The following is a 27,613-nucleotide window of genomic DNA, read 5'->3' as shown; positions in this document are numbered from 1 at the left end:
AACGCGATCGATTTGATTCGTTATTAAAAGTTCACTTTTGTAATATTACATTTCACATTTGTCTCAGTTTGTAAATAACTTAATCGCTATGTAATATACATAATAAAAGCTAAGAAATGAATTTGTCATACCTTTATGCCTGGTACATCCACAGCCAGGAATCCAAAATGGCTCAAATCCGCTCCATCCACAGCAAAGTTTAATCCACAACCAGCAGAGTTAGGTGATCACATCAGATTTGGTCTCGATGAATTACTCATCATGGGTGGAGGTTTCAAATCAAGTAATGGAGGGTGATGGATTCTTGAGGTGAGGTGAGGTCAGGTGAGGAACTCGCAGAATTGTTCTCTACTGGAATGCTGGCTATCAAATTTTAATTGTCAAAATGACACTGAAAGACCTATGCAGAATGAAAATTAGTATTTGAGATAAATGTACTAGGTGCACGAAAAAGGGGCTTGAGAAGTCAGACTTACTGCATTACTGCAAACATTGTGTATGAGGGACAAATGATGGCCTTTCAACACAACAGGTGGAGGAATTCCCTTAGCCCTAAAACTTTCGACGGCAGCCAAACGCAAAGCTTCCAGTTCATCTTCGTCGTCTTCTTTATTGTTTCTTGACATATTGAACCTCCTCCTTGCTGCTGACTGCTGCTGGCAGATCTCATTTCACTGAAAACACACAAAACATTACAAGTTGAGTAAGATGATTTCTTTTTTACATGAAGAATTTGCAAATATGTGCATTCAGTAGTGCAGTGTAACGTGAAATAAGACTTACTTGGGACGATAAAGTGCCAGCAAATCAATCGAAATGAGGGCAACAAAAACAGCCCGAGGTAGGAAGATAAGTCGAAACTACGTCGTCAAAGTCAAAACTACCCTCACACCAATTTGACGAAGCCTCTTCTGGCTCATTCGTATTGCGCCGCATTGACATGGGGGAAGTCCCTACGGAGCATTGCCTAACTGGGCCTTTTGGCGAAATCTAGGGCTGGTACGACTGCCCGACCCCACGGCATGTAAACAATGAGACCTGACAGCGTGTTCCCGTGCTACGGAGCTAACATAGGGGAGAACTTAGGCGTGGCAGCCAACGTGTTAACTAACAAAACGTATTACCAAGAAACAAAAATATATGATTGGCGTTGAACGTGTTGTAGGTAGGGCCCATGTCATCGCAGTTTTTCGAATCAGACACTCTTGTTGGGTCGATTTATACTCTGAAAACACAGAACATAGAATAACAAAATTGCATTTAAGTGCAAAGCATTAGCAATACACAAACACAACTCAATCACACTTTTCATACTTTACTTACCATCAGCTGCAGGAAGGCTCACATGCATCAATGAACCTGTACAATACATGACAACAATAAGAGTAAAATTAATTTTAAAAAATCTCGTTGATTATAAAATATCTTACTTTTGTTAGTGCAGGGCAGCCTTGAAGAACAATCATGATAAACACACATTGTAGGGTCAGGTAGAGTCGTCAAAATCTTCTCTAAAAACACAGAAACAGAACTGCATATAATTGGAAAGCATTAGCAAGAACCCCCCAAAACAAAACTTAAATTTACACTTTTACTTTACCTAACAAACAGCCTCCATCTGCTGAGAAGTTATACCCAAATATGCAGGACAGAAGCATTCATCATCCACAGCGTATAAATAAATCTGTACAACGAATTACAATAATGAGAGTCAAATTTGATTACACTGTGTTGGTAAATCGAAATGTTATCACTCTAACCTGTACTATACATGCGATTCCATAGTTGTTGAGCAACAGAGATGCATTTTTTCAGTAGAATAAGTGACTAAAAGGAACATTCAGGATTCAGCATTAAGGTAGACAATTTTGTTCTGGTTTTCATGAAGCATACCATGCATGCTTAATAACATCAAGATCTGGACAGTATTGGTATATAGTTATCTAAAATTTCGAGTAAAATTTGAGTCTCAATATTAACTATGATGGTTTTTAATATAGTAGGTAAACTTACATGGGAAAATGTAATTGTATTTGTCCACCAAAATCCAAAGTAACTCGATAACAATTAATAACACTAAACCGTGATGATTGGCTTGGTAGCAGACATTTTTTAAAGGAAAAATAGGACATCTAGCGGTTGATAGAGTACAAATTCAACATGACATTGGGCGGCAGATAAAGTAATTTCACCATTTATTCACATTTTAATTCATGTTTGTCATAGATTTTAAGTTCAGTGAGTATAGTTTCCGACCTAAAACAGAATCTAGTGTAATCAAGATCTTCATCAAATGTTGGGTCAACTGCATTGATCGGAAAATCTCTGACAGCTCAAAGTTAAGAAACTATAGCATAATTCCGGAAAATATGCATAAAATTATCATTACACATATTACATTTACATTTACATATTACATTTTACATATTACATTTTACATATTACATTACACACATTATCTTACCACCGTAAGTAAGTATCTTACCGCCGCGTTGGTTGTCCCGTCAGGCGGCGGTAAGTACACCCGAGTCCATAACTATCTACCCCACCAAGAAGGCGCGAAACTACATATTCTATTGTTATGCTATTATACTATTAGTTTTCGCGCCTTTGTGGGGGGTAGATATTTATGGAATCGGTCAGTCGGTTGTACCACCGCGGAGTGTAGAGACCAAGTTCTCAATTCATGCGTTTTCTGAATTTCTCGAGAATTTGATAATATTTAATTTCATGCACTTTCGTACTTGGCTAAAAAATAGGAAAGATCTTAATGCGTAATCTAAATGACGCTTCAAAGTATTTATAACAACGGAAAGGGAAATTCAGCATATGGAATTGTTAAAGCTATTCTCGAGGAATCATACAGAGATGCTGGATTACATTTCCTACCAACCAAAAAAGATGTGTTTGAACATATGGAAAAAATGGAGGATTATGATAGAACTTTAGTAACAGAAATCTCGGAAAGAATAAAACAAAACATATTCACCGACATTCAAAGAAAACTCAGTGCTGGTAATATTGAAAATAGAGAACCAACATTTCCAAATCAAAATGCTGGAAGTGCAGAGTTTACGACAAACTATTCTGAAGATTCACAACCAGAAGAATACAATGGTATGCTAATATATGAATAAGACTTTTAAAATCTGAAACTCATCGATGAATTTTGCTAGGATGGCCTATGCAGTCAGAAATGTTTTCTGAAAATGCTGGAAGTGCTGAGTATACGACAAATTATTGTGAAGATTCACAACCAGAAGATTACAATGGTATGCTAATATATGAATAAGACTTTTAAAATCTGAAACTCATCGATTACTTTTACTAGGAGGGCCTATGCAGTCAGAAATGGTTTCTGAAAATGCTGGAAGTGCAGAGTATACGACAGATTATTGTGAAGATTCACAACCAGAAGAATACAATGGTATACTAATATATGAATAAGACTTTTAAAATCTGAAACTCATCAATGAATTTTGCTAGGATTGCTCTTGAAATCATTAATGTTTTTTGATAATGAAGCAAGTGCAGAGTTTACGACAAACTATTCTGAAGATTCACAACCAGAAGATTACAATGGTATACTAATATATGAATAAGACTTTTAAAATCTGAAACTCATCGATGACTTTTACTAGGAGGGCCTATGCAGTCAGAAATGGTTTCTGAAAATGCTGGAAGTGCAGAGTATACGACAAATTATTCTGAAGATTCACAACCAGAAGAATACAATGGTATACTAATATATGAATAAGACTTTTAAAATCTGAAACTAATCAATGAATTTTGCTAGGATGGCTCTTGAAATCATTAATGGTTTTCGATAATGAAGCAAGTGAAGATGAGTTTACGACAGATTATTGTGAAGATTCACAACCAGAAGATTACAATGGTATACTAATATATGAATAAGACTTTTAAAAATGCTGGAAGTGCAGAGTTTACGACAAACTATTCTGAAGATTCACAACCAGAAGATTACAATGGTATGCTAATATATGAATAAGACTTTTAAAATCTGAAACTCATCGATGAATTTTGCTAGGAGGGCCTATGCAGTCAGAAATGGTTTCTGAAAATGCTGGAAGTGCAGAGTTTACGACAAACTATTCTGAAGATTCACAACCAGAAGATTACAATGGTATGCTAATATATGAATAAGACTTTTAAAATCTGAAACTCATCGATGAATTTTGCTAGGAGGGCCTATGCAGTCAGAAATGGTTTCTGAAAATGCAGGAAGTGCAGAGTTTACGACAAACTATTCTGAAGATTCACAACCAGAAGAATACAATGGTATACTAATATATGAATAAGACTTTTAAAATCTGAAACTCATCGATGAATTTTGCTAGGGAAAACTACATACCTTCAGTTCTGCGCTGGCCTCAGAGTCGAGAATCAGATTACCAAGATGTCGCAATCTTTCAAGGATCACAGCCATAGTCTTTTACCATCGATTGAGTCTTCGACTGGTGATGAAAGTAATAGTACTCGAACGGAACCACTTGTCAAATTTTGTGAACCGAAGTCTCTGTCTTCGAAAGTTCTCGAAAAAGTTTTTTTGGAAATTGAGAATGGAAGTAAACCATCGGTTGTAGCAGATAAATATAAAATTGGTTACTGTACGCTATGGAAACTAGTAGGGTAAAGTACCTAATTCGGGACAGGCCCGAAAATTTCTTATTTGGGACGAAATAACATTTTTCAGTTTAAAACAAAAACTAACCCGAGTTTCGATAAGAAAAGTTGCTGAAATTAAAGAAAATGAACGGATCTACGTTTATATACAACTATGTCAATGTAGCTGTACAAATTTTAAAGATATGACAAAAAATATATTGGGAAAAAGGACTTAGAAAAAAGCTAGATTTGGGACGTTTGCAATCTTGCAATATTAAGATATTTAGGGGTTATTTTGAGCTGAATTTAGTCTTAAAATAAAGAGCTCGACAGAATCTTTAGATTCAATGCATAGAAATGCAAGAAAAATAAAGAAATTTCCATCAAATCGAACTTGAAGCTTGCTGGCGATAAATCCCATAACACAAAATCGGGACACCCAAGTACACAAAATCGGGACAGTATAATGTACGCAAGATGGCACTAGTTGAACTGTCAAAATCAGGGTTTTACTATCTAACTTCTAAGTTCCGTCCTGGACGACACTTATTGTGAGGTCGAATATTGATGATGAAAGTTTTTTTCATTACGTCTTTTATGATTTTGTATAAGAGTCTTGCCCCTAATTGTTAATTCTATATAATTTTGTTAAGACACTTCCCAAAAAATTCTTGTGGCACAGTGGGTTGAGTGACTCTACTAAGAATCGCATTTATAAACTCTCAGTCGTGGGTTCAAATCCAAGGCATTTTTGATATTATTTCGGAAATCGCCTCAGGGCTGTCCCGAATTTATAGCACAGTAAGGATACCCGTAAAATTAATTCTGCGTGTTCTATCCTACGATTTGCATCATACATTGAAGAAATCGCCCTATTCTTGTATGTTCCCATGGCTCAGTGGATAAAGTGGCTGCCTGGGAATTGGATTATCTTTCTTGGTCGTTGGTTCGAATCTCGGGTAAGGCATTTTTTGAGATATTTCGAATATCGCCTCAGGGCTGTCCCGAATTTATAGCACAGTAAGGATACCCGTAAAATAAATTTGACGGCCATTTCCCTTTGGTTTTCATCATCTGTCGAAGAGTTCATCACATATTGACGTATGCCGATGGCACAGTGGGTTCAGTCGTTGGCTGGGAACCACGTTATGCTTTTAATTATTGGTTCAAATCCCAGGAAAGGTATTTTTAAAATTATTTCGAAAAACGCCTTAGGGCTGTCCCGAATTTATAGCACAGTAAGGATACCCGTAAAATTAATTCGACGGCCACTTCTCATTGGTTTTTATCTTACATAGAAGAGTTCGAACAATATCGATAAGTTGTATTGGCACAATGGTTTAGTGGCTGGTTCTAACGCAAGCTTTAGTAATCGATTATGGGTTCGAATCCTGTTACCAGCATTTTTTGAATTATTTCGGATATCGCCCAAGGGGTGTCCCGAATTTATAACACAGGGGTTAGCTAAAAGCCATAGCCATAGCCAGTAGTGTACCCGTATGTAAAAATAATTCGACAGGCAACATAATCTCCCCGATGTAGAAGACTTTCGTTGTTCTCATGGCTCAACGGGTTAATTGCTGACATAGATGACATTTTCATTGAATGTCGTTTTCAGCCCCGTGTTCAAATTCAGAAGATAATTTCGATAGACTTCAGATTGAAATATTTTTTAAAAATAACCAAAGTAAGATTCGAACACAGAACCAAACCAAAAATTTCGTAAGAGACAGGCACTAAACCACTGTGTCAATACAACCGACTTTCGTCGGTTCGAACTCTTTTATGTTAGATAAAAACCAATGAGAAGTGGCCGTCGAATTAATTTTACGGGTATCCTTACTGTGCTATAAATTCGGGACAGCCCTAAGGCGTTTTTCGAAATAATTTTAAAAATACCTTTCCTGGGATTTGAACCAATAATTAAAAGCATAACGTGGTTCCCATCCAACGACTGAACCCACTGTGCCATCGGAATACGACAATATGTGATGAACTCTTCAACAGATGATGAAAACCAAAGGGAAATGACCGTCAAATTTATTTTACGGGTATCCTTACTGTGCTATAAATTCGGGACAGCCCTAAGGCGTTTTTCGAAATAATTTTAAAAATACCTTTCCTGGGATTTGAACCAATAATCAAAAGTATAACGTGGTTCCAAGCCAACGACTGAACCCACTGTGCCATCGGAATACGACAATATGTGATGAACTCTTCAACAGGTGATGAAAACCAAAGGGAAATGACCGTCAAATTTATTTTACGGGTATCCTTACTGTGCTATAAATTCGGGACAGCCCTGAGGCGATATTCGAAATATTTTAAAAAATGCCTTACCCGAGATTCGAACCAACGACCAAGAAAGATAATCCAATTCTCAGGCAGCCACTTATCCACTGAGTCATGGGAACATACAAAAATAGGGCGATCTCTTCAATGTATGATGCAAATCGTAGGATAGAACACGCAGAATTAATTTTACGGGTATCCTTACTGTGCTATAAATTCGGGACAGCCCTGAGGCGATATTCGAAATATTTTAAAAAATGCCTTTCCTGGGATTTGAAACATGAACAAAAAACGGTAACGGTTTCGTTATCCGTCACTCAATCCAACGTGCCATGAAACACTGTCGAAAATGATCTCTTGTGTAATACCGTTGACAATAGTTGTGCAATTCGGAATAAGAGGGATGCTGACAGTCAAATATGTTGATTAACGTTTATTCATATAAAGACACTTTTAGATGTGAAGGGAGTCGAACCCTAACCTGTTGTACGTGAGATTGATAGGTCAACATGCTATCCGTAAGACCAATCGTGTGTTTTGATTTCTGTTTTCATTACTGTCAAAAAGTGGTTGTTGCTACACAACCAACGGTAGATGGCGCTGGCGACTGTCCCGCATTTGGTTTCTTTGTCCCATACTTTTTATCGGTGTCCCGACTTAGGAAGGTGTTCGGCCTATACTAAAGCATGCGAAACGGCAATAGCCAAAAAGTGTCCCGAATTAGGAACAATACCCTAAGTATTGTTGCAATAATAGTTAATAACTATCGTTGTATAGAGTAGAAGAACGACCGATGTTGCAAGTTCGATTAAATTGAAATTCATTTATGTATTAGCTTAAAAGCCGAAATCTGGTATCCCGAGATATTTTCAAGAGTTTCATGAATCAACACAAAAAAACAGAAAGAGAAGTAATAGAAGACGCATATGAAGAATTAAAGAATGGTAGTCCCTTGATCAAATTGTCAATAGATTTGGGAATTCCAAGTTCAACTTTACGCAGCAAGGTTTTTAGTAATATCATTTGTTTATTGAATCAGAATTTATAATGAAATCTTTTTTTTTAAATAAATTTTACAGATAAAATGTTTGGAAAGTTTTGCAAAAGACAAACAATTAAAGCAAGAGAACTACAAAAAAGCTGTGCTTCATGTTGAGTGGGGTACATCGCTCACGAAAGCAGCTTTGGAAAAAAATGTGAATAGAAAAATACTAAAGAAAGTGCAGATTTCAAATAAATTGAATGCAGAAATGGAAGTAAATAATCTCTTAGACTTAGAGAATGAAAAATCTCCAAAGCAAGTAAGAAACATTGTTAGTTAACAAGTTTGCTACCATTTTTTTTTATTTCATATATCCTATTTTTTCAACAGAAAAATGAACTTTCAAAAGATTACTTTGCAAAACAAGAAAGATCCGAACTAGCTCTGAAAGACGTAATAAAGGGAGATACGATTGCCAAAGCTTGCAGGAATCATAACATCAGTCGCCACATTTTATCTCTAAAGGTAATTTGAATTATGATTAGAATATTTATAAAACTTTCTATATAAAACTTATCTCCAATCATAGGTGGAAAAATATCGACTTTTTCTTGCCGCAAATTCGTCACAGTGACTGATAAAGATTGATAAAGATCAAGATTGGCCGTACTAAGCGAATGTCCGACGAATCCTTTTTTAAAAGTGTTTTATGAATTGTCATTTTCCGATCTCATCTAATATTGTTGTGTGCATGTGTACGTGTTTCGCCTCATTTGGTAACCTCCAACAAATGTGTTTCCATATACTCCACTCCCACTTTAACACGTTAAAAACAATTAGTAGGTGACCGTATGTTTTTCGTTAAGCCTCTATACATTTTTGTGGAAAAATGATACTCATCAAAATACACACACACTCTTATATATAACCAAATCGATGTAATGTGAATAACGGAAATAGCCAAGGACATTTCACAAATATGATGAAATGTGTTAAGGTAGTTTATTATAATGCGGCAATCATTTTATTACTATAGCCTACGTATATAGTTTACTGTACGTTGTTAATCGTCGATTAACTTGCTTCTTGGCAGCCTTTCTGGTCAAGACAATCTCCAGCTGCTTCAGCCAAAGTTGAGACGAGTGGGTTGTTCTTCAAATCAAGCCACTTCAGCTCTTTCAACTGGTGAAAGCTGACAGGAAGTCTTTGCAACTGTACAAGAGATTAGAATCATGATGCTTGCACTATGTGAAACTCTAACTGGGCAAAATTATGCGCAGGCAGGCATTACCTCATTGCTGTACAGATCCAAGTGCCTCAAATGTTTCAAATCGCCAAAATTTACTGGTAGTTCTTTCAATTGATTCTTGCTCAAATCAAGTTTGATCAAATGGGTGAGGGTAGGGAATGCTATCTGTGATGAAACAAGAAAAGGGTTAACAAGTGGCACAGGCTTCACTTATTTCCACATTTATTACGCTCAGGGTAACAAGCTTGTTGTTGGATAAGTCCAGCACAGTACCCCTTGTAACAGCAGCCTAAATTGCACGACGAAGCAACAAAACAAAACGTGAATTATAAACTTATTCAAAGAGAAACTAGATTTAAAATTTTTGACAGACCAATTCTTTAACTGGAGCTTCAGTCAGTTCCAAGAGACTCAAATCGATTTCGTTGCCTTCGAGCTTGTCTTTCACCGATACCGATTTTTTCTTGTTATGCTGCATGGCGAGTTTCAATGCAATTCAATCGGTAACAATTTGGCAGATTGCAGCTTCTTGATAATAATCGTAGCACTAAGGTAAAAGGAGAAACGAACACGTCAAATTATACGCCGGCTAGCGACCCTGGGGACACCTAACGGTAAATGGACGAAACTTCGTCCAACTTCTCATTTTCTTTAAATCACACCACCACCATATCAGTCAACCGCACATTTTTAATTGGGCGTTGCTAAATATAAAATTCAGATAAATTAAAACCAACAAAAATATCGAATCCATTGATCCAATATGCGCATCACGATTGCGTAACGTGAATCCAACAACAATCCAATGAATAGGATGAAAGGTAGGAAATTACAACTATCTAGATATAATAATCTGATGTCTACATATTGAAAGGCCAATGATATTGACGCGTATGCATATGTCTCGTCTCTCATCCGGATGACGGAAAAAAGAAAATTTCTTAGCGAATCTAAAGTAAATGGACAATTTCCGTTCATCTTTCTTCCTTTCTTTTTTTAGCCCCCAGGAGCTGCATCTCGACAGGGACTCTGATGGTTGTCAGCATTGATCGAACCTTTTCATCGATCCACCAGCAGCTGGTTGACTGTTGTGTGGTCGGTTTCGACCGAGCACGTCATCATATGCTTCTGCACCAGGCAGCAAAGATACAAAAGAAAGAGAAACATTTCCAGAGAGATGATGAAGCCAGAAATTTACGTTTCCTTTTTCTGGATCGATCGGTGACTGATTACGATCGTGCCATCTGGATTGGTTTCATTTCCAATCAAATTGGCACCGCACAATTGGCGAACGTTCTCCTTCTCCTCTACGCTCCTATCGATGCACAAGGTATTATAGACACACTTTGCAATCTGCCAGACCACAAACGACTAACGACAAAACTTTTTCCAAGGCAAAATCGATTGGCATTTCGCTTTCCACGTCAGCGCTTTTGAGCAGCACACGTACGTTTTCGTCAAACTTGCGAAAACCATCGGGATCCTTCAATTGATTCCCAATTGGTCACCTTATTTTTCACTGGAAGTCCTCGTCTGGATCTCAAGTAAAGTCCTCGTGCAGAAGACAATTGTCTGGCCTTTGTGTGCCCCCATTAATTGATGTCTTTGTCCCGGTTGACAGACGTGCGAGGACTTTATCGATGTTATCATGGTTGTGATGCTGCTACACATTCAATCCTTATATCCTTGGAATAGGCCCACTCTTATTTAGAAATATTTCTTGCTGTCGTTACACTTACTTACATGCTATTTAAAAAAATCTAAAGTCACTTCCATTCTCGTTTCAGGTTAATCATGCTCCGCTATTCCATAATTGCCATAAACTCCTATGTAATCGTTACCACCATTTTTATTTGCACGTTAATTGCTCCGTTTTGTTCGGTTTTGTTTCATTTCTTTCTTAGTTAATTGACAATAGTATTACTATTAGGACCTATTACTTCACCTATTATACTTCACTTGTTGTGTTTAAAGCTGTAACATTTTATTGAACTTGTCTTTTTCAACAATAAATACAATGGACCAATAAATTTCATGCTTTTTTTATTGGTAAATTAGCGCGCGCTGGTAAAAATTTGAATATTAGTTTATTGGCAGTTTGACATACGATAATATATCGTTGGAAATACTAACATTAAGCGCTAAAAAATTCCGTACACGTTTGCCGTTTTCAAACCTATTTGTACCCAGTTTTATTTAGGGGTTGATCCAACGCATTTGGATCCGTTTTAGAACTTCATTCAAGACAGTTTAATTGCGCTTTATAGGCGTATCTAAACGGGTTCGCAAAACCAGATACAAGACAACAAACGGGTTCTACAAACTGTATTGAAACAACTTTATTTACGGTAGACAACTTGCAGGGAAAACGAAAAGGATTTTCAGTGTTTTTCTGAAACGTTGTCGGTAAGGACATATGCTGGTGAGATCAGAAAACGAGTTTAACATGGCAAATATTGAAAATCAAAGAAATCCGGAAAATATGTTCGCTGAAATCAGGAGAATTTTAGGAAACAACCATTCTCAGTTGTCAAAAGTCTTGGGGTTTCTATTATACAAGACCATAGATGGAGTGCCAAGGTACATTCAATTACTTAAATCAGCTTATGTAAGTAATAACGAAGCATTTCAAGAATTGTTGGAGAAATTGGGAGAAGATATTGATAAGTCAAATGAAAACCCGAACTACAAAAGGGTAATGGACGAAATGTGGCTGAATCACAGTCTGCCATCGGATGGAACTAATTTCGTCCGCGGCCAGCGACTTGATTTTCAAATGACTCCGGAAAAGAGAAAACGATTTGAAATGTTAGCTATTTGTCTGGTCATCAGTATTCTGTTAAGACTAGACGTTTTAACCCCAGAGTCTCTTCAAAAAATGTTTCCTCTATTTAACATTACTTCGCCTCTTACTAACTTTTTAAATACCAAAGAGCTGCTTAGCATGTCTCAAAAACTGTCTGGAGACCGATACGAAGTCACTGCAAGCTTTTTCTATTTCGGGTGCGATATTTTCCGAAACTGGACACGTCATGGAAACGGTGAAATATCAGGAGTTCGTTGCGCCAAGAATATCGTCGACAGTTTTACAGAACTGGCACCTGGAGTCGCCGGAGGCTTTGGAGGAGAACTTTTCGGAAGTACAATTACGCCCGGAATTGGCACGTTAGCCGGAGGAGTCGGAGGAGGAATGGCGTCAACTTTCGTGTGTGGAGCGCTGTTTGACAGATTAACCCAATGGATCTTCAACTTGCCTAAAGATGAATCGCTAGAAAAAGTGTTTCGAAATTTGGATTTGCCGTGTGATGCATCCAGCGACGAGATCAACATCAAATTCGTATGCTTAGCTCACCAGACCCCACCCACTATTCCGCCAAATCCTGATTGGATGAAACTTAAAGAGTCTATCAACACCATTAAAAAAGTGAAAGCATAAATATCGATTGTACGTTCTTTATCTGTACACACGTATGTTATCGTATCTGTGTACTGTATTCACGTCATGCAATTCTACTTTGACGAATGTATGCTTGCGCTTTGCGTTATAGTTCAAGTAAATCATGAAATAATTACACAATACAAATAAGACAGTCAGACGGTATAGTTCTTATACTAGGACCTTGTTTCTATTTTCCCTATTTTACACACATGGTATGTCACTACGGAACAGTGAAAAAGCATTTAGTCGCAACATTTGAAATTGGTATGCGATATTTCTCAGCTGTTTCGTTATTTTTCAAAAGTTATCAGTTGGTTCTTTTATCAAACGATAATCAACATGATAAAACATTTTATGCCTGCATTTTATGTCGAGCTAAACGGAACAAGCTGAATAGTCTTTTAGAATAAGAAAAGTCGTTTAGAAGGTTCGTTGAAAATGGCCAGTCTAGTAGATGTTAAAGAGAAAATCAGGAAGTACAAACCAAAGAAAGATTCCGAAAGGATCATCGCATTTCTGGAAGAAGAAACAAACGCAAGTTACCTTCAAATTTTGACATGTGTTTATAAAGTTGACGGAGCTTTCAACGAGCTTGTAAATATACTAGAAAAAAAAAGCGTGCACATTCAAAACAAACCCAACATTCCACAGTTGGGAACACCACTGTCCGTCCAGAACACCACCGTAAAAAATCTTTGTGCATCTGACGGCGTGCAAAAAAGAGATTCAATCAAAAGAAAAGGATTTGGATTGACCAATGCAAAATCACTGATCGAAGAAATAGCAATCTTTATTTCGACTGCTATTGGCGCATTATTTGGTACTGCCGTTTTACCAGGAATGGGAACTGTTTTTGGCGGAATTCTTGGTGGAAAATTGTCAACATACATCACAGCCACTTGGTAAAAGAAGACGCAAGTTATAATGTGATTTCTTACTTCCCAAAAAGATGAATTCAACTGAAGAAGATGGAAACTTGGAACCCTTTTACGACCTAAGAAAAACCAACCAACTGCCCATTTTCTATAACAACAGCTTTTCTTAATTTGTGGAATTACTTTTTTTACGTGGTTTCGATTGTTACAATAAATTAACTATGAATGATTTCTATATTTTATCGTATTTTATCTATGTGCCTTTTCATTCCTTTTAACACACACACACAATAAAAGAATTTCCGACGGTCCTTTCTGGTAAATTTCTAAATAAAATGGAATTTATTTATATTATCTCAAGAATGGTTGCATGGTAACCCCAGTTTATGTATAGGTCTGCAGAAGTCAGCTTATATAAATTAAATTAGTTAACAAACTAATTTATATTAAATTAGTTTGACTGAATACTATTGTACCTATAGGCTTTTGGGACAGCGACGGGTGATATCAATTGAAATTTGCGCAATAACAAACTTGCTAGCAGTTGCGTACGGTATTTGAATTTTATCATAAGATTAAGATTTTGAAATTTCTTATCATTGGGATGGGAGGTATATAAAAAGTTGCAAGTAGCCTAGAAAATGCTTAGTTTACCAGAACCTTCTTCTCATAGTGACTTGTTAAAGCTAGTTTCATTGGTTTAAAAAATATGGAAAATTTTGCAAATGCCACAAGGATTCCGGAGGATATTGGGATCAAAATTGTAACACACTTAAAAAACGACGACATTGTCTTGGCCCACGTTTTGCTGTTTCTGGTGGAAAACCCAAAAGGACCGAAGTTTATAAGCAAACTTAATTCAGCTAATAATGAAGAGTTACTTACACTGATCGACGAATTAGTTGAACAGATAAAAAAAAAGAGGTCTCGAAGATTTTGCAACATCTTTTTTTGTCTGTTATTCAGTAATTTCATGAGAGTGGACAAAGAACTCCTACTTAAAATATTGACGAATTTCAACCAAATCCAAGAGAAATTCAGTCTTCTCCCACCGCCTATGCATCCCGCTATTAATTTCAGCGTAGAACTTTTCATCGTTTTTAATGATGACGTAACAAAACATTGCGGAGGACGATACGAAGTATTAGCAAGTTTGATCTATTTTTTGTGGGACTTTTTTTGGATCATGAAGAGTTTGTCGACCTTGGAAATAACGGGAACTTACTGCGCCAAGAAAATTATCGTCTCTTTTGTACTACTTGGAACTACCGTCACTGGAGGATATGTGGGTGAAATCGTCGGCAGTTCCGTTTCACCTGGATTTCCCCTTGTTGCTATAGCCGGAGCTCTAGTAATGGGATCAGGTTCGTTTGCCATAACTTCTCACCTCCTATCCAACCAAATCATCCAATGAGTTCTCAGCAATTCATAACCCCGATTATGTTTACATAAATATATATTCATCATATCAATTTGTCAGCATCGCTCATCTCATTGCCCCCTTCACATAGAATCAACGAGTGTAAAACCTTTGCTCCATTGAAAACAAAAATGGAAACAAAATTGATTGTACTTTTGTACCGCAACTGTCTGATCAATACCTGAATACACTGTGGGGTTTATAGTCACTAACGTCACTTAATGGCAGACTGTGCGTGGATTATTTAATTATCATTGACAATTGTAATAATTAAATATCTGATAAAGGAAAGGTTGCTATATGGGTCATGACATTGGTGAGACGGTTAAAATTGAAATTCTTTTTTTCTATTTCAGGCCTTATATCTAATAATAAATCATGACTTACCGTAGCCTAGAGGAAAATTAATGTAGGTGTACATGACGGTGTGGATGACAGCCAAACTCGATCCTTGCACGCCGTATACACACACATAATAACGTATCCTCCATCACACACAGAACTAGTACAAAATACAGCCACTGCCATACACTTAAAACACCATTTGCATACAATTTAGATAAATAAAAAATTCACATGAAAGTAATGCCACGTCACCGAGAAGTGCATCATGCCCAGAGACAAACCGAGACAAACTATATTGTCAGCCACTACTCCACTCTTTGCGTCTTTGGATGCTGTTTTCAAATTATGTTTTGCGATAGAGAAATGGTTGATTTATATTCGATGACGAAAAAGGTTGGTAAAGAAAATTTTGACAAAACCAAATTAAGGAACCCCTTCCCACTTGACTTGCCCCCCCCCCACCTCTACAAACCGCGCCTACCAAAAATATTGAAAATTGAAGATCGTGACGCAACTCAAATTAAAAGTAATAAAACAAAATTCTTTTACTTAAATGCATTATCCATTCTATATAATACATCAAGGAGTAAACATTCATCTTGAAAATTGAGACGCATCCTTCAGTCAGTCCATTACGGGTGAGATACAGTAAATATATTCTTTTTAAACAAGTAGGCCGCCTCATTGATAAAAAGAAAAACGAGAATCAGGATTCGATCAATTCAAGGGCTCAGAATAGAAGCTGCTGCTGTCCACTGACAATCATCAATGGAGCTGGGTCAGTTGATGCGCATCCTCCTTTGGGTGAAGACTGAAGAGGGCCAACTCAAGTGTGTAACCTATTTATAGACGTGCGTATAATTTTCCATAGAGCAAAATGCAGGAGAAAACTACGGCAGTTATAAAATGGTGCGCTTTTATCACCAATTTTATCATCGGGGTAATATTTTTGTTTTCATACTCTTGTAGGTATGTACTAAAAACGATAAATTTCTTTTTTCTGTCAATGATTTCGTATGTTTAGGTGATTGGAGCTGTCATTTTAGCTGCCTCTTTGAGAATTCTTTTTGACAACGAATACAGCCATTTATTATTCCATGGAAGCGGAAATTATCTTGCTGGGCACGTGTTGGTGGTGACCGGAATATCACTGATGATCGTGTGTCTCATAGGATGCACTGGAATAGTCAAAGGGAGTTCCTGTCTGCTCGGTTTGGTAATCTTGCTTCGAATAAATGTACAACGTTTTCTATCACATAAAAGATGAAGCCCGACTTTTTTATGATTTATATTCTAGGGCTTCGTTTCTCTCATTATTTTTGTGGTGGTTGAGGTAACCTTTGGTGTAGTGGCTTACAACGAATTGGCCGAATTTCACGAAAAAGTCCATCTTGGTATATTCTGGGCTATTCAGCGCCATTATGGCAACGACATTGCAAACACCACTGTTATCGACCTGATCCAGCAAGGCGTAACTCTATGAATAATCATTTAAACCTTTCAATTATTCAAATTCTTGAATAATTAGTGGAAATGCTGTGGACTCAACTCTTACGCGAGTTGGTCCAACTCCTTGTACAGCAAGAGACACACACCAAAAGGAACTTGGCCCACCAACAAGTTCATAGTGCCAAAATCATGTTGCATCGATCCGCAATCTGATCTATGTGAAGTAACACATTTGAATGGAATTCGCAACTTTGACACACCAGTTGAGCACGTCTTTTTCATGGAGGTATGACTTAGAAAATGTTATTTATGCTGATAATTATAGCCAAGGCAATTTTACAAATAAAATAGGGATGCGGACCAAAAGTAATTGACGCAATTAACTATTACGTCGGTTGTCTTTTCGGGTTTGGTGTGGTTGTCGTTTCACTTGCAATGGCAGCGATGATCCTTTGCGGGATTCTAATATGCAACTTCATCAAAATGGGTCACTTCATTCGACTTAAATCTTTAAAATCTCCTGAATCAACAAATCTAATTGCAGAGTAAGATCAAACTCAAAATAAAATTTCCATGTTGAATTGTATGAAATTTTATACTACTTTCTTAAATATCGTAGTGAACAACCTTTAGGTTCTCCAAAAGAAAGTCCTATCCCTTTACCATCAGCGCCAGCATATGCTTTGTCATCAAGAACATCTTTACTTGTTTCTGAAAGACCGATATCATCCTTAGTTTGAATTGAATGTCACTTATGCGCCCAACTAGGATTCCGAGTCAAAGGTTGGTTACCTAAGAAACTTTCATTTCAATTAAGCAAAGAGCCAGAGTAGGTTTTGTTTTTATTTTGGTTTGATTACAGAAATCAACTATACATACATTTCCACATCCAGTGCACTTATAGCTCTGCCTAAAGATATTTGATGCCTTTTAGCGTGGCATTGCATCCTGTTCAAAATCCAGTTGAGTGCGGGTTCAATCATTTAATCAACGACGGACTAGTTGATTTCCGGATCAAATTTCATCCATTCAGTTTTGAACGAGAACAGATTGAATTGACTTTTTAGTAAAAATATAGCAGTACTGGGAGCTGGCTGCAGTTCGCCTTTATTATCGGGTGTGTGTGACTGCGTGTTCAGTTTCAAGAGCTCTTGATCATATTTTGTTTATATAAATTCTCGTGAAATTTTCAGAATGCGTTTGCCTGTGTCTAAAATCTGCCAAGACATTAATCATTAGCAAGTGGTTATAGATGTTATTCCAATCAAAAAGTAGTAGTCGAGAAAAAAGTCGTGCGCAGTTTACGCCGATGCGCACCTCTGCGGCCGATAGCAGAACACTGGCAGAACGAAAATTGTTATTACGCTTGACACTTAACGTAGGTACAATCCTTTGTTCGAGAACCGTCTGCTCGTCGAACAAAGGATTTTACCTACGTTAAGTGTCAAGCGTAATAAAAATTTTCGTTCTGTAACCGGCCGTTGTGGTGCGCATCGGCGTAAACTGCGCACGACTTTTTGGCATGTCTACTACTTTTTGGTTGGAATAACATCTATATGACCAATCCTACGTAGAAATTCTCTCAATTTTCCCTAGTTGTAATTGAGCTTACCATTGTAGAAACTAGAAAGAACGAAAATTAGGAAAATATAAAAGATTATCCACAGAAGCAAGTCTCCCTGGTAGGTATTGGTAAAAATTTTTTACAAATAGGGCTGTGGCCCGGACGTTTTTTAGCGGTTTTTTTTAATGGTTTTTTTAGATGGGTTTTTCTTCTTCCGCGGGTTGGAGCGGGTTGGGACAACAGAGTAAATGGGTTCGGCCCGGGCCGACCCATGGGTCAAAAAAATTTTACCGGCCGGGTAACGGCCCGGGTAAAATATCGGGTCAAACACACTTTTTTTTTACAAACTTAAAAAAATTCCCTAAATTTCTTAATTATCTTCTTCTTCCAACAGTGACACGTCAATTCTGTCTTCTGAACACCCCTGAACGCCCTTTTCTACCACTTATCTACTTTTCATGCTACGAAATCATCGTAGAGCATTTGGCGGCAATATTTTTAGGTCTTTCTTGAGGCCGCAGGCATAGAGAATAACGAGCTTCTTATATGACTACTAGATGGCGCCACCGCTCGGGTTGGCCCGCGGACCTGGGGGTTCAACCCGTCGCCCGCCCCGTAAAAAAAAATGCCTCGGTGGGTCGAGTCAGGTTGGGTTTTTTTTCGTTCAGCCCGGGCGGTGGCCCGGTTTTTCATTGCCCGGGCCACAGCCCTAGTTACAAACCAGTGTGTTGAATTTTCTAAATTTGCCATGCCAAATACCTAATGACCTAATGAGATAAAGGATTTTGATTTGATTTAAAAACGCCCCCAAATCCTCCTTTAAGGAATGGTAAGAAAAAAGGTGGGTGATGGGAAGAACAATAGAAGATGTCAAGACCCTGCGTCAAGCGAAATAACAGCGCCATATGGCACCTTCCTACCGCTTTTAGTAAGATTCCCCGCAAAAAGAAAACAAATCTATTTCTCTTTTCTATCATCAGACAAACTGCATATTTAGCTTTGAATATTTAATTTAGTTTCAGGTATGAGTCGGGTGAGGGAGTCAGAGCGCCGCTTGGTGATCGGGGCACCTTGAGAACTAATTCTGGTGAGCACTGTTGCTCCCACATCCGAGCATGCAGAAAAATTCAATAGTCTAAACAACGGGACTTAAAATGATGGTAGCCTACCGACATCACATTCTTCCACACAATATTACAACATTTACAATGCTCATGCAATCGACCAAAAAATCAATGCCATTTGCTCAATGGGGCGTTGAATGCATTGACACAAATACATCCACTGGAATCCGAGAGCAGGCGGAATTTGATATTGGCTTAATCAACGGCAGACATTATCTGCTTTCTCAATTTACCGTTAACATTAATTTAGTGTACGTGTAACGAGGCCGGATAGGTGTCGTTCATACACGTTGGGACCCAGGCCATTAAGACTAAGACCAGGTGTGTGTCAGTATGGGTCGCTTTAGGCCCCAAAAGGGGGGGGGGGGTTGTCTAACCCCAAAGCCCAAACCAATTGTAGAAAGTTTTGTTCCAAGAACATATATTTATATCGGAGAATTAAGTTAGTATATGAAATCCCATTAAAAATAATTCCATACATACTTACCTTTTCGGGATACTTCAAGGGGTTGCCGACTCTTTCTTCAAGTGAACCAAGGGAAAAATTTCCCAGATTTTTCCCCTTATATTTCCCAAATATCTCCAATTTTCCCCATTTCTATCTAGCACACATATCTGTTACATATTATATAACCTGTTCCGGCAGTTCTGCTACAGCAACGTTACGGCCTGTTTCACGCGAACGTCTCTACCCCGCCCCGAAATGAACGATAAGCGAGAGGATGGCAACTTCTAGAATCTTCGTACACCCTGACCAGAATCTCCATATCTCTCCTTTCATAGAATCTTACAGAATCTCTAGAATTTCGTACACTCAAATTTTAAGTTGCCAATCCCCAATCCCTCGACTATGGGTTATGTTTACAAAAAGACCGCTGTGCCGTTTGATGCAATTCGCATATCTGCCGGGTTTGTCCAGGGGTATGGAGAGATGGTTGCCAATGACCATGTTAAATTTTCCATAAGTAGATTCGATGGGAAGGTACTTTTTTACTAGCGACATTTTTATGGACGGCAGAGCGACACTAGAACTCGTGTAATGTAACCTGAAAGGTCTTGGGTTAGCAACACCATCCGCAACAACATCCAACATTTTGACCTTCTACAATTGACGAATGAGTTCACCTCCCCCCCCCCCCCCCACCAGCAGGTGTTTTCCCCAGAGTACCATCCACACCTCAAACTATTCAATTTAGCATGACTTCTAAGTTCTAATCCCCCTGGGACCAAAAGGAGAAACAGTCATCGGAAAAGAAAACTTCTTCTAACCTTGGAAAACTCAAGGGGAAGAGTAAACATTTTATAATCCTTTTTGGTTACCCTTCCTTCAATTTTGAAAAGTTAGTCTGAGGCGTGCGTTTTGACCGTTACAGTTTTAGGATAGGGTTGGGTAACTAAATATACGATCACATTAACTAGAGAGCCCTAAGTCACTAACCCCAGCCAGGGGCGCAGACGCTATAATTTTCATTTTTTTAATTGTATGGGTTCCAATTTTCTCATGTCGTTATTTAAAGACAATCACCATTATTTTTAATAAAATTGGATGAAGGTTAAACAATTAATGGAAACAAGGGTGATACATGATATTGATAGTGATACATGGGGTTTAGTTTTCTTTATTCTACGTCCATGGTCATTTGATATTATTTGGCCAATTTATTTATATTCTGTAAAGCGTGACGAAGATTTCAGAATTGTTAAGTAATTAAAACATTTTTTTTAGTCGTCATAATTTGTATTTCGGATTCCCAAACATCGCTGTCTGGCGCTGTAAAAGAAAATTGAATTATTTCGTCGTTTCTGCGTTAGAAGCCAAGACACTGAAGCGCATATGGCAACGTCGCTTTCTTCTCAGAACAAAAATAAAGTTTAGTTTTTCTCTGGATTTCGTCGCGGGTAATTGTGTTTTTAAAGTATCAGATTTTCATGGTAGGGTTTCTCTACATTTAATGAAAAATAGTAATTTAATCAAATGATTTATGTTTTGATTGTGTTTATATGCTAATCGATTATTTGTTTTCCACAACAGGGAAGAAATGAGCAAGGTTGTAAGTCACAATCTGAAACGATCATTAAAGGGGCAACACAAGCCACTGAAAGTTTCTATATCTTTTAACAAGAAAAATAACCAAGAATCCCCTGAAAAGGATGATCATGTTTCAGAAGAAATGATCAAGGTTCCTGTGGGTAACAAGTTTGTTCCGCCTAAGCACTCCTCAACTCCTAAGCCAAAATGGAATTCTGACACCAAACAAGTTTCATTATCTGACACACTTTGCCTTCAATCTAAATTCCAAATGAAGGAGTGTTTTGTTCTGGTGGAGAGATTAAATGACAATGAACTACCACGTAAAGTTTCCACTGTGAAAGCAACAGTCAGTTCCATTCCAAGGAAGCAAAAGCATCAATTGAAGAAAATTACCAACATCAAGCGACCTGGGTTAGTTTCTGTATCTCCTCAGAATTTGTCAGTTGGAAATGGTAGGAAAGAAAAACACTCAAAAAATGGTGAATCATTTGTAACAACTATCCCCTCTGAGGCATTGAAGAGTTTTGGACTGTTTGATGTACCAGAACCTCTTTCAAATCAGTCTAGAGGGTCTTCACTCCATTCAAACACATCTGTAGTGATCGAAACTCCACCAAAAACCTCTGCAGCTTGTAGTTCAGTTGATGATCATTCTTCATCACACACTGAATCTTGCAACAGTATCAATGAGGATGATGCAGAGTTACCCACAGCTGCTTCAAGATTGGTAGAAGCATCTGCTCCAATTATTTTTCAAAGTAACAATGTTGAAGATGCTGCTCCACTCAATACTTCAAGTGTTAGCCAACCTGATCCTTTGGAAATGGGTCCCCAAGATACAAGTCTAAAAACAAGGAGTCCACCTGTGAATGTTCATTGTGATTATCTCTATGGATTGAATGAACGGATGAATTGCAAGCCTGATATAATTAATCTTCACGAACTGGATTTCAGCAACCCTGATGTTCGACTTGTCGCTGTAAGCCAATTTTCTTCCTAACTTTAAATGCTTAACTTGATAAATTTTTTTGTATTTGAAATAGCCATATGCTCTGAGACTCGATACCAGTCGGGACGGATTCTTTCTTTATGCTGCGGCAGTTAGTAAGAAATGTGAAAAGTTCTGCTGTTTGATATTCGGTGTTCTGGATCACTATTTGATTGCATACAGTGGTCATTTTTTGGTTGACAAAGATCAGTTATATGATCCCATCAACAAAGCCCCTGTAAATGAAGTGAAGTTGTCAGACTTTAATTTGTGTAAGTTTCCCAATTTTATTACATCCATACAGATGACTGAAAAAAGATTATTTTCTTAGGTCGCCAGCATTTGGTTCTTTTTAATGTACCTAATAAGATGCTTCTTGAAATGGAAGACTATTTTCTACAAGCTGGCCATCCATCCTATTGTGAGACACAGTTTGCATCATTCGAGATGCTCATGTTTTCAATAAACCAGGTTCAGTTGAAAGAGAAAGTTCGAGGGGACATTGCGCTGGAAAAAATAAAAGCTCAACTCAAGACATTTCCTCAATTTAAAAACGTATGGCGAGAAAAGTTCTAGTATGTTATTTTGTTCCTAATTTTTTTTTTCAATAATTTAGGTTGAGTTTGGTGAATCGAGTGTCCAAGCCATTATTCCTGGAAGCCATCGGGTAATTTCTGCCATCTCTAAACCCAGAACGGAACACATATTTTTTGAAACTTGTCTGGTTAGTGCACTGTAAATTTTTCCAGCTGTCAACTCATTAACCGGTATTTTTTTATTAGCCTATAAATAAAGACAGCATCGAACGTATTCTGCAAAATGTGAAGCCAGCCAGTTGCGTGAAAAGCCATTACAATCATTTGGGTTCTTTACAGCTCAAATGCGCTACCGAAGCAGAGTTTTTCACGGTTAGTTGAATATGAATATTCTGTTGCGCAATTAACTATTATTATTATTTTTTTTTATATAAAGATGTTTTATGCAGCTTATGAAGAACCTGGATGTACGGCGTTCTATCGTAATGTGTTTTTGTTAGGTTACGTAGACGGGCACTATATAGTGGGAGTAGTTGCCGACCAAATATTCTTCGTAATGGCTACGAAAAGACTTTACAGTCGAAATAGTCTTCCTTCTCCGGGGATGCAACCCATCAAGTTTTCCCCTCAGATGATTGAAATGATTGATCTCCCACTATGGTTACCGTACGAACATGTACTTACGATGTTGGAAATCCGCCAGATTCTTCGTCATTCCAGAGAATACGCGTGCGATTTTCAGCGAGTCGTGGATTCTTTCGGAATTCTTGGTAAACAACAATATAGTTTTTCTAGTTACGCTTGCTCTTATTCTTCTATACATGTAGATTTGGAACACCCATCTTCAACTCTTTTTAATGATTCCAAGTTGCAAAGTCGGAAAAAGCACAGTAAGTTTTTTTTTTTATTTCGCAGAAGTTTTGTATAAGGCAAACATTAAACAAAAAAAAATATATATTTATTCTTTAGATGCTTGGTTGGAAGATATGTTGAACCTGTGTTACAATCCCACTTTCCACAACTCGTTAAACGAGTTTCCGGTTCACCCGACGAGTTCGAAAAATGCTCTTCTCTTTTCTGAAAATGTGACAAAGTTGTGGATCCAGCAATTGTTGCGAAAAATTCACGAAATCAAAGACTCGTCTATGGATGGCTATATCAATCACGCTGATATGTCAAAAATGGATTTCTTCACTTTGGACATCAAAACCTTCATAGCCAATTTTCTCCCGTTGTTCGGATTGTCGGTCAAAAGCAAATTCCAGTGTCAACTTCTAGGCCCTGATGGTGTCCCGTCAGCAGTCTGTTCAGAAAATTTGTCAGCTGATCAAATTGGCGCCCACATTTACGATCATCATATCTTGCCTCTTTTGTGGGAAAAAAACCCTAACAAGAATTTCATATTTTCTCCCTTCTCGCTGATCTACGAATCACACAATCTTCCCTTTAGTGACAAGTGTGACCTCGAAAGGCTCAGATGGGCTCGCTCTCTTGTTGATCGTTGGTCTGGAGTTTCGTACCTAGAGCTCCTTCAAACCCTTAAAGACGTTGGCGAAGATCAGTTTGACAACGTAGTTCCGGCTATTGGAAAGGCACGTCAGAAGAAGAGAGCCGTTGAAAGCCAGAGTTTAAATCAGAAAAGGAGGCTTGCTTCCGAAGAATGTACATCTTCCAGCCCAAAGCGTGGACGACGGTCAGCAGATACGAGTTTAATCAATTCTGATTGACACGGTTTGAAGCTATTTAATTTTATATGAAAAGTGTGTGGCCCGGACGCTAACGTTTTATTGATCCTTGTACATGCAAGTAATTTTCTGATGATTCTATTTGTCACGTTAACATCAACCGAGAAAATAAATTAACCCCGTCATCAAGTGAGATAACTCTAACCTAAACTATGGTTCTCAAACTGTAAATGAACCTTTGACTAACGACTCCCAAATGAAATCACGTCGCCGCAAATCAAATTGAATCCTACGGTAGAAATTCACTTCGCGGTTCGTTAGGCAATAGGGTCCTTCATGGTATTTTTTATTTTTATTTTATTTTATTTTATTTTATTTTATGTCGCCCACGCCATTTTTGGTGGGCGGTACCTTAAATGTGATGAATTTTGCTCTTTTTCCCCCCTTTTCACCGTGGGGGGAGCTAATCTCAACTTTGAAGTGAGATAACGGGGGGAAATTATTTATTTTAAAAATAAATAAAAAATACCACGAGAATCAGCGTGAAAAACTGATTCTAATGATATTTATTTAAAAGGAATCCCTTATTCATGCAAGTACCCTATTGGTTAAGTAGTTCACTATTTTGACTTAATTTGTACGTTTTAGTCTACATTAGTGATAGAAAGTCTGATTTTTCAACTAAAATGCGACTTTGTTAAGAAACTGTTATTTGTTGTTTCGTTATGACGCAATTTCATTACGTGGTTTTCTGTCATTTTATCCTATAAGATTCCAAGTGTAGATTTTCGTGCTAGAGATATGGAGCCCCTATTTCACCCGATCCGGTCCCACCTAAAACGTGCATCCTAGAGGTGTTGCCCAATGCTAAGTGAACCTCCGAAAGAATGAGAATGTTTTTCCTCTTGCTACCTGAAAGGCAATTATCTTTAAATTTTCTAAAATTTCTTATTTTGCTCGATTTCCGGGCTGTTTTTTTCATTTTTCCAGACGAGTGAACCTTGTGTAAAAGACTTGACAACCCCTCGTCCTTGAGGTCCTTCCTCGGATCGATTACTGCCCACGACATTTTCGGCAACGGTCATTGTAAGACAGCACCTCTGCTGACCACAAATAAGAGACCACTGAAACTGGCTGAAACACTGAGAGGGGCGTTTTAAGTGAAAATAGTGGTCTGTGTCGTCTGCTGGTTTTCTCGTTGAGTTGGCCTGTTGGCCATCTTCTCATGTGATGTGTGATCATATTTGTAATTAATCATATTGTTAAGGATAGTCAAGAATTAATCTCTCGTTAATTAACTTCTCGAGTCGCAATTCATGGAGATGATGAAAGTCTGTATGGATGTCGATCTCTTAGGGGCTCCGGCCTGGCTCCGGTCCGCACTATTTGGGGTTGTTACCATGGGTATGGAGAGATGGTTTCCAGTCTCCATGTTAAATTTCCCTTTAGGGGTTGTCCGCTCATTTTACCAAAAGTTCGAGTTTACTGTCCATATGTCGCAACGTCCTAGATGGCGTTTATTTAACTTGACCTCCACCATACAAAATCGCAAGTAAAAAAGTAGCTTCCCGTCGAATCCCCTTACGATTTGGGGACACGGGACAGACCCCAACATACGGGCCAGCTTTTTTTTTCATGCGACACACGGGCCAAAAAACAGACGGGCCTATTTTTACTAGGGTGAAGAAAATAACATGTTTACATAGCATTTTGAGAATTCATGATTGCTTGCTGTCGTTACAATTTAACATGACGTTTGAAAAACCTGAAGTCACCTCAATTCTCGTTTCAGGTTAATTCAGCGCCGCGTTTCAGGTTAATAAAGCTCACATGCCTGCCCGTGCGTGCCATCCTTCCGTCGTAGCATGCCTCGAAGCAGCTTTACCATGGTGTATTAGTATGGTGGGGGAACTTTTGTTGGAATCGGCTATCTCGAATGAAGCCAGTCTCCGGACAAGAGGCGGAGCTTAGTGACAAAGGCAAGCCAATTGCAGGGCTGGTCACCTATTCTTGGTTCAATTCTTTAGCATGTCATTGGTTCAATTCTCCAAATTGTCCACCAGGCAGCGCTGATCATAGGTGACCACTGGCTTCAGCCGAGATAGCCGAAGTTCCCCCACCATACTAATACACCATGGCTTTACGGCCGGCCGGCGGGCCGGCCAAAAAGGTACTGACGGATTGATTTCTCTTTTTCAAAACGTTTTGATTAATAAAATTTTTTTTAAGTCGAGGCAGTTGTGGCCGAGTGGTTAAGGCGATTGACTAGAAATCAATTCCTCTCTGAGGGCGTAGGTTCGAATCCTACCAACTGCGGGAATTTTTTCAGTAAATTCCTATATTTGTTTATCTATGTTATTACCCATCCGATGATGATCCAGATGGAAATTAGCTACCAGGAGGTGCAGTAATGGTAGTACTAACATGACAAAATTACCATAGTTGTTAATCTGAACGACTGTGTAAGAAGAGTTCTTACTTTATAACGAATTTAAGTGAAATGTAGGATTTTCTATCTCAAGTGTTCTTCGTATCTCAAGATTATTTTTGCTTTGACATCACATTACCGTTAACTCGGGTCAACTTAAATGCGAGCCGATTGTGGCCTACTGCGCAGTCAATAAAGTAAGAGCGTGTACTCAGGTCACTACTCATGTATGTCACTACGTCAGTTCCAATCTTCCCTTTTGTTTATTTCAATAAATTTTCTTTAACAGCTCTGAACAGCCAACATTCCATTCCATTCCATACCAACAAGCCATAGAATTTGGATAAGAACAAACACTTTATAAATGTTACCATACGTTGGCAACGTTGATAACGTCAGGAAAATTGAGACGTTTGTTTACTTTATTAGACATTAATACTGTTTTTTATATAATAATTTTTTAGTTCAACAAGAGTAAAATAGAAAAATTTTGTAATTAATTCGTTTTCAAGTTCTTTTAGCAAATCTTAGTTTTCGTAGGTATTGTTGGCAACCTCGGTTTCCAGCCCTTCATGGCTT

The 27,613-nt window shown here is 38.0% G+C and overlaps 4 protein-coding genes, 2 long non-coding RNA genes and 1 other non-coding gene across 9 annotated transcripts; 5 read left to right on the top strand and 2 right to left on the bottom strand.

Moving 5' to 3' along the window:
- Positions 1–17: 17 nt before the first annotated feature.
- Positions 18–856, bottom strand: LOC124320518. Its single transcript, XR_006913960.1, has 3 exons — positions 784–856; positions 477–674; positions 18–400 (listed from the first exon to the last, which is right to left on the bottom strand). It is a non-coding gene; the product is annotated as an uncharacterized LOC124320518 (long non-coding RNA).
- A 7,010-nt stretch (positions 857–7,866) lies between these two features.
- On the top strand, positions 7,867–8,835 carry LOC124320515. The gene is made up of 4 exons (XR_006913956.1): positions 7,867–7,924; positions 7,998–8,219; positions 8,291–8,425; positions 8,490–8,835. It is a non-coding gene; the product is annotated as an uncharacterized LOC124320515 (long non-coding RNA).
- Positions 8,836–8,893: 58 nt separating this feature from the next.
- Positions 8,894–9,716, bottom strand: LOC124320452 (leucine-rich repeat-containing protein 59-like). Its single transcript, XM_046783337.1, has 4 exons — positions 9,523–9,716; positions 9,379–9,438; positions 9,192–9,314; positions 8,894–9,112 (listed from the first exon to the last, which is right to left on the bottom strand). Exons 1-4 carry the CDS (start codon positions 9,625–9,627, stop codon positions 8,975–8,977), a joined length of 426 nt encoding a protein of 141 aa, XP_046639293.1. The 5' UTR covers positions 9,628–9,716; the 3' UTR covers positions 8,894–8,974.
- A 322-nt stretch (positions 9,717–10,038) lies between these two features.
- Positions 10,039–10,874, top strand: LOC124320439. The gene is made up of 3 exons (XM_046783325.1): positions 10,039–10,479; positions 10,544–10,693; positions 10,771–10,874. The coding sequence occupies exons 1-3, from the start codon at positions 10,182–10,184 to the stop codon at positions 10,842–10,844; spliced, it is 522 nt and encodes a 173-aa protein (XP_046639281.1). The 5' UTR covers positions 10,039–10,181; the 3' UTR covers positions 10,845–10,874.
- Positions 10,875–15,872: 4,998 nt separating this feature from the next.
- On the top strand, positions 15,873–17,961 carry LOC124320393 (leukocyte surface antigen CD53-like). 2 transcript variants are annotated; one of them, XM_046783271.1, is made up of 8 exons: positions 15,873–16,006; positions 16,100–16,168; positions 16,253–16,444; positions 16,526–16,699; positions 16,757–16,963; positions 17,029–17,222; positions 17,297–17,460; positions 17,540–17,961. In XM_046783271.1, the coding sequence occupies exons 2-7, from the start codon at positions 16,106–16,108 to the stop codon at positions 17,415–17,417; spliced, it is 951 nt and encodes a 316-aa protein (XP_046639227.1). In that variant the 5' UTR covers positions 15,873–16,006; positions 16,100–16,105; the 3' UTR covers positions 17,418–17,460; positions 17,540–17,961. The 2 variants fall into 2 exon arrangements, with proteins under 2 accessions (XP_046639227.1, XP_046639225.1); XM_046783269.1 differs by having other exon boundaries at positions 15,873–16,032.
- A 3,226-nt stretch (positions 17,962–21,187) lies between these two features.
- LOC124320250 lies at positions 21,188–24,799 on the top strand. Of its 2 annotated transcripts, none has more exons than XM_046783039.1 (9): positions 21,188–21,297; positions 21,398–22,376; positions 22,441–22,657; positions 22,717–22,940; positions 23,002–23,109; positions 23,168–23,293; positions 23,358–23,691; positions 23,749–23,811; positions 23,891–24,799. In XM_046783039.1, exons 2-9 carry the CDS (start codon positions 21,405–21,407, stop codon positions 24,646–24,648), a joined length of 2,802 nt encoding a protein of 933 aa, XP_046638995.1. In that variant the 5' UTR covers positions 21,188–21,297; positions 21,398–21,404; the 3' UTR covers positions 24,649–24,799. The 2 variants fall into 2 exon arrangements, with proteins under 2 accessions (XP_046638995.1, XP_046638996.1); XM_046783040.1 differs by having other exon boundaries at positions 21,236–21,327.
- A 2,041-nt stretch (positions 24,800–26,840) lies between these two features.
- Positions 26,841–26,922, top strand: Trnas-aga. The gene has a single exon. It is a non-coding gene; the product is annotated as a tRNA-Ser (tRNA).
- The last annotated feature ends 691 nt before the right edge of the window (positions 26,923–27,613 follow it).

The sequence above is a fragment of the Daphnia pulicaria genome, chromosome 1 (genome assembly GCF_021234035.1).
Source record: "Daphnia pulicaria isolate SC F1-1A chromosome 1, SC_F0-13Bv2, whole genome shotgun sequence".
Lineage (NCBI taxonomy): Eukaryota > Metazoa > Arthropoda > Branchiopoda > Diplostraca > Daphniidae > Daphnia > Daphnia pulicaria.
The sequence above is the reverse complement of the archived record's forward strand: the minus strand, read 5'-3'. Positions and strand labels throughout refer to the sequence as shown.

Coding starts and splice junctions, on each gene's coding strand:
- LOC124320393 (XM_046783269.1), top strand. CDS start 15,997: ATGGAGCTGGGTCAGTTGATGCGCATCCTCCTTTGG. Junction 16,169..16,252: donor TCACCAATTTTATCATCGGG/GTAATATTTTTG, acceptor TCGTATGTTTAG/GTGATTGGAGCTGTCATTTT. Junction 17,223..17,296: donor TCAACAAATCTAATTGCAGA/GTAAGATCAAAC, acceptor TAAATATCGTAG/TGAACAACCTTTAGGTTCTC.
- LOC124320250 (XM_046783039.1), top strand. CDS start 21,405: ATGAGCAAGGTTGTAAGTCACAATCTGAAACGATCATTAAAGGGGCAA. Junction 22,377..22,440: donor CTGATGTTCGACTTGTCGCT/GTAAGCCAATTT, acceptor TATTTGAAATAG/CCATATGCTCTGAGACTCGA. Junction 22,658..22,716: donor GTTGTCAGACTTTAATTTGT/GTAAGTTTCCCA, acceptor TTATTTTCTTAG/GTCGCCAGCATTTGGTTCTT.
- LOC124320439 (XM_046783325.1), top strand. CDS start 10,182: ATGGTTGTCAGCATTGATCGAACCTTTTCATCGATCCACCAGCAGCTG. Junction 10,480..10,543: donor CGCTCCTATCGATGCACAAG/GTATTATAGACA, acceptor ACTTTTTCCAAG/GCAAAATCGATTGGCATTTC. Junction 10,694..10,770: donor AGTCCTCGTCTGGATCTCAA/GTAAAGTCCTCG, acceptor CCCGGTTGACAG/ACGTGCGAGGACTTTATCGA.
- LOC124320452 (XM_046783337.1), bottom strand. CDS start 9,627: ATGCAGCATAACAAGAAAAAATCGGTATCGGTGAAAGACAAGCTCGAA. Junction 9,315..9,378: donor ACAAGCTTGTTACCCTGAGC/GTAATAAATGTG, acceptor GTTTCATCACAG/ATAGCATTCCCTACCCTCAC. Junction 9,113..9,191: donor TGGATCTGTACAGCAATGAG/GTAATGCCTGCC, acceptor TCTCTTGTACAG/TTGCAAAGACTTCCTGTCAG.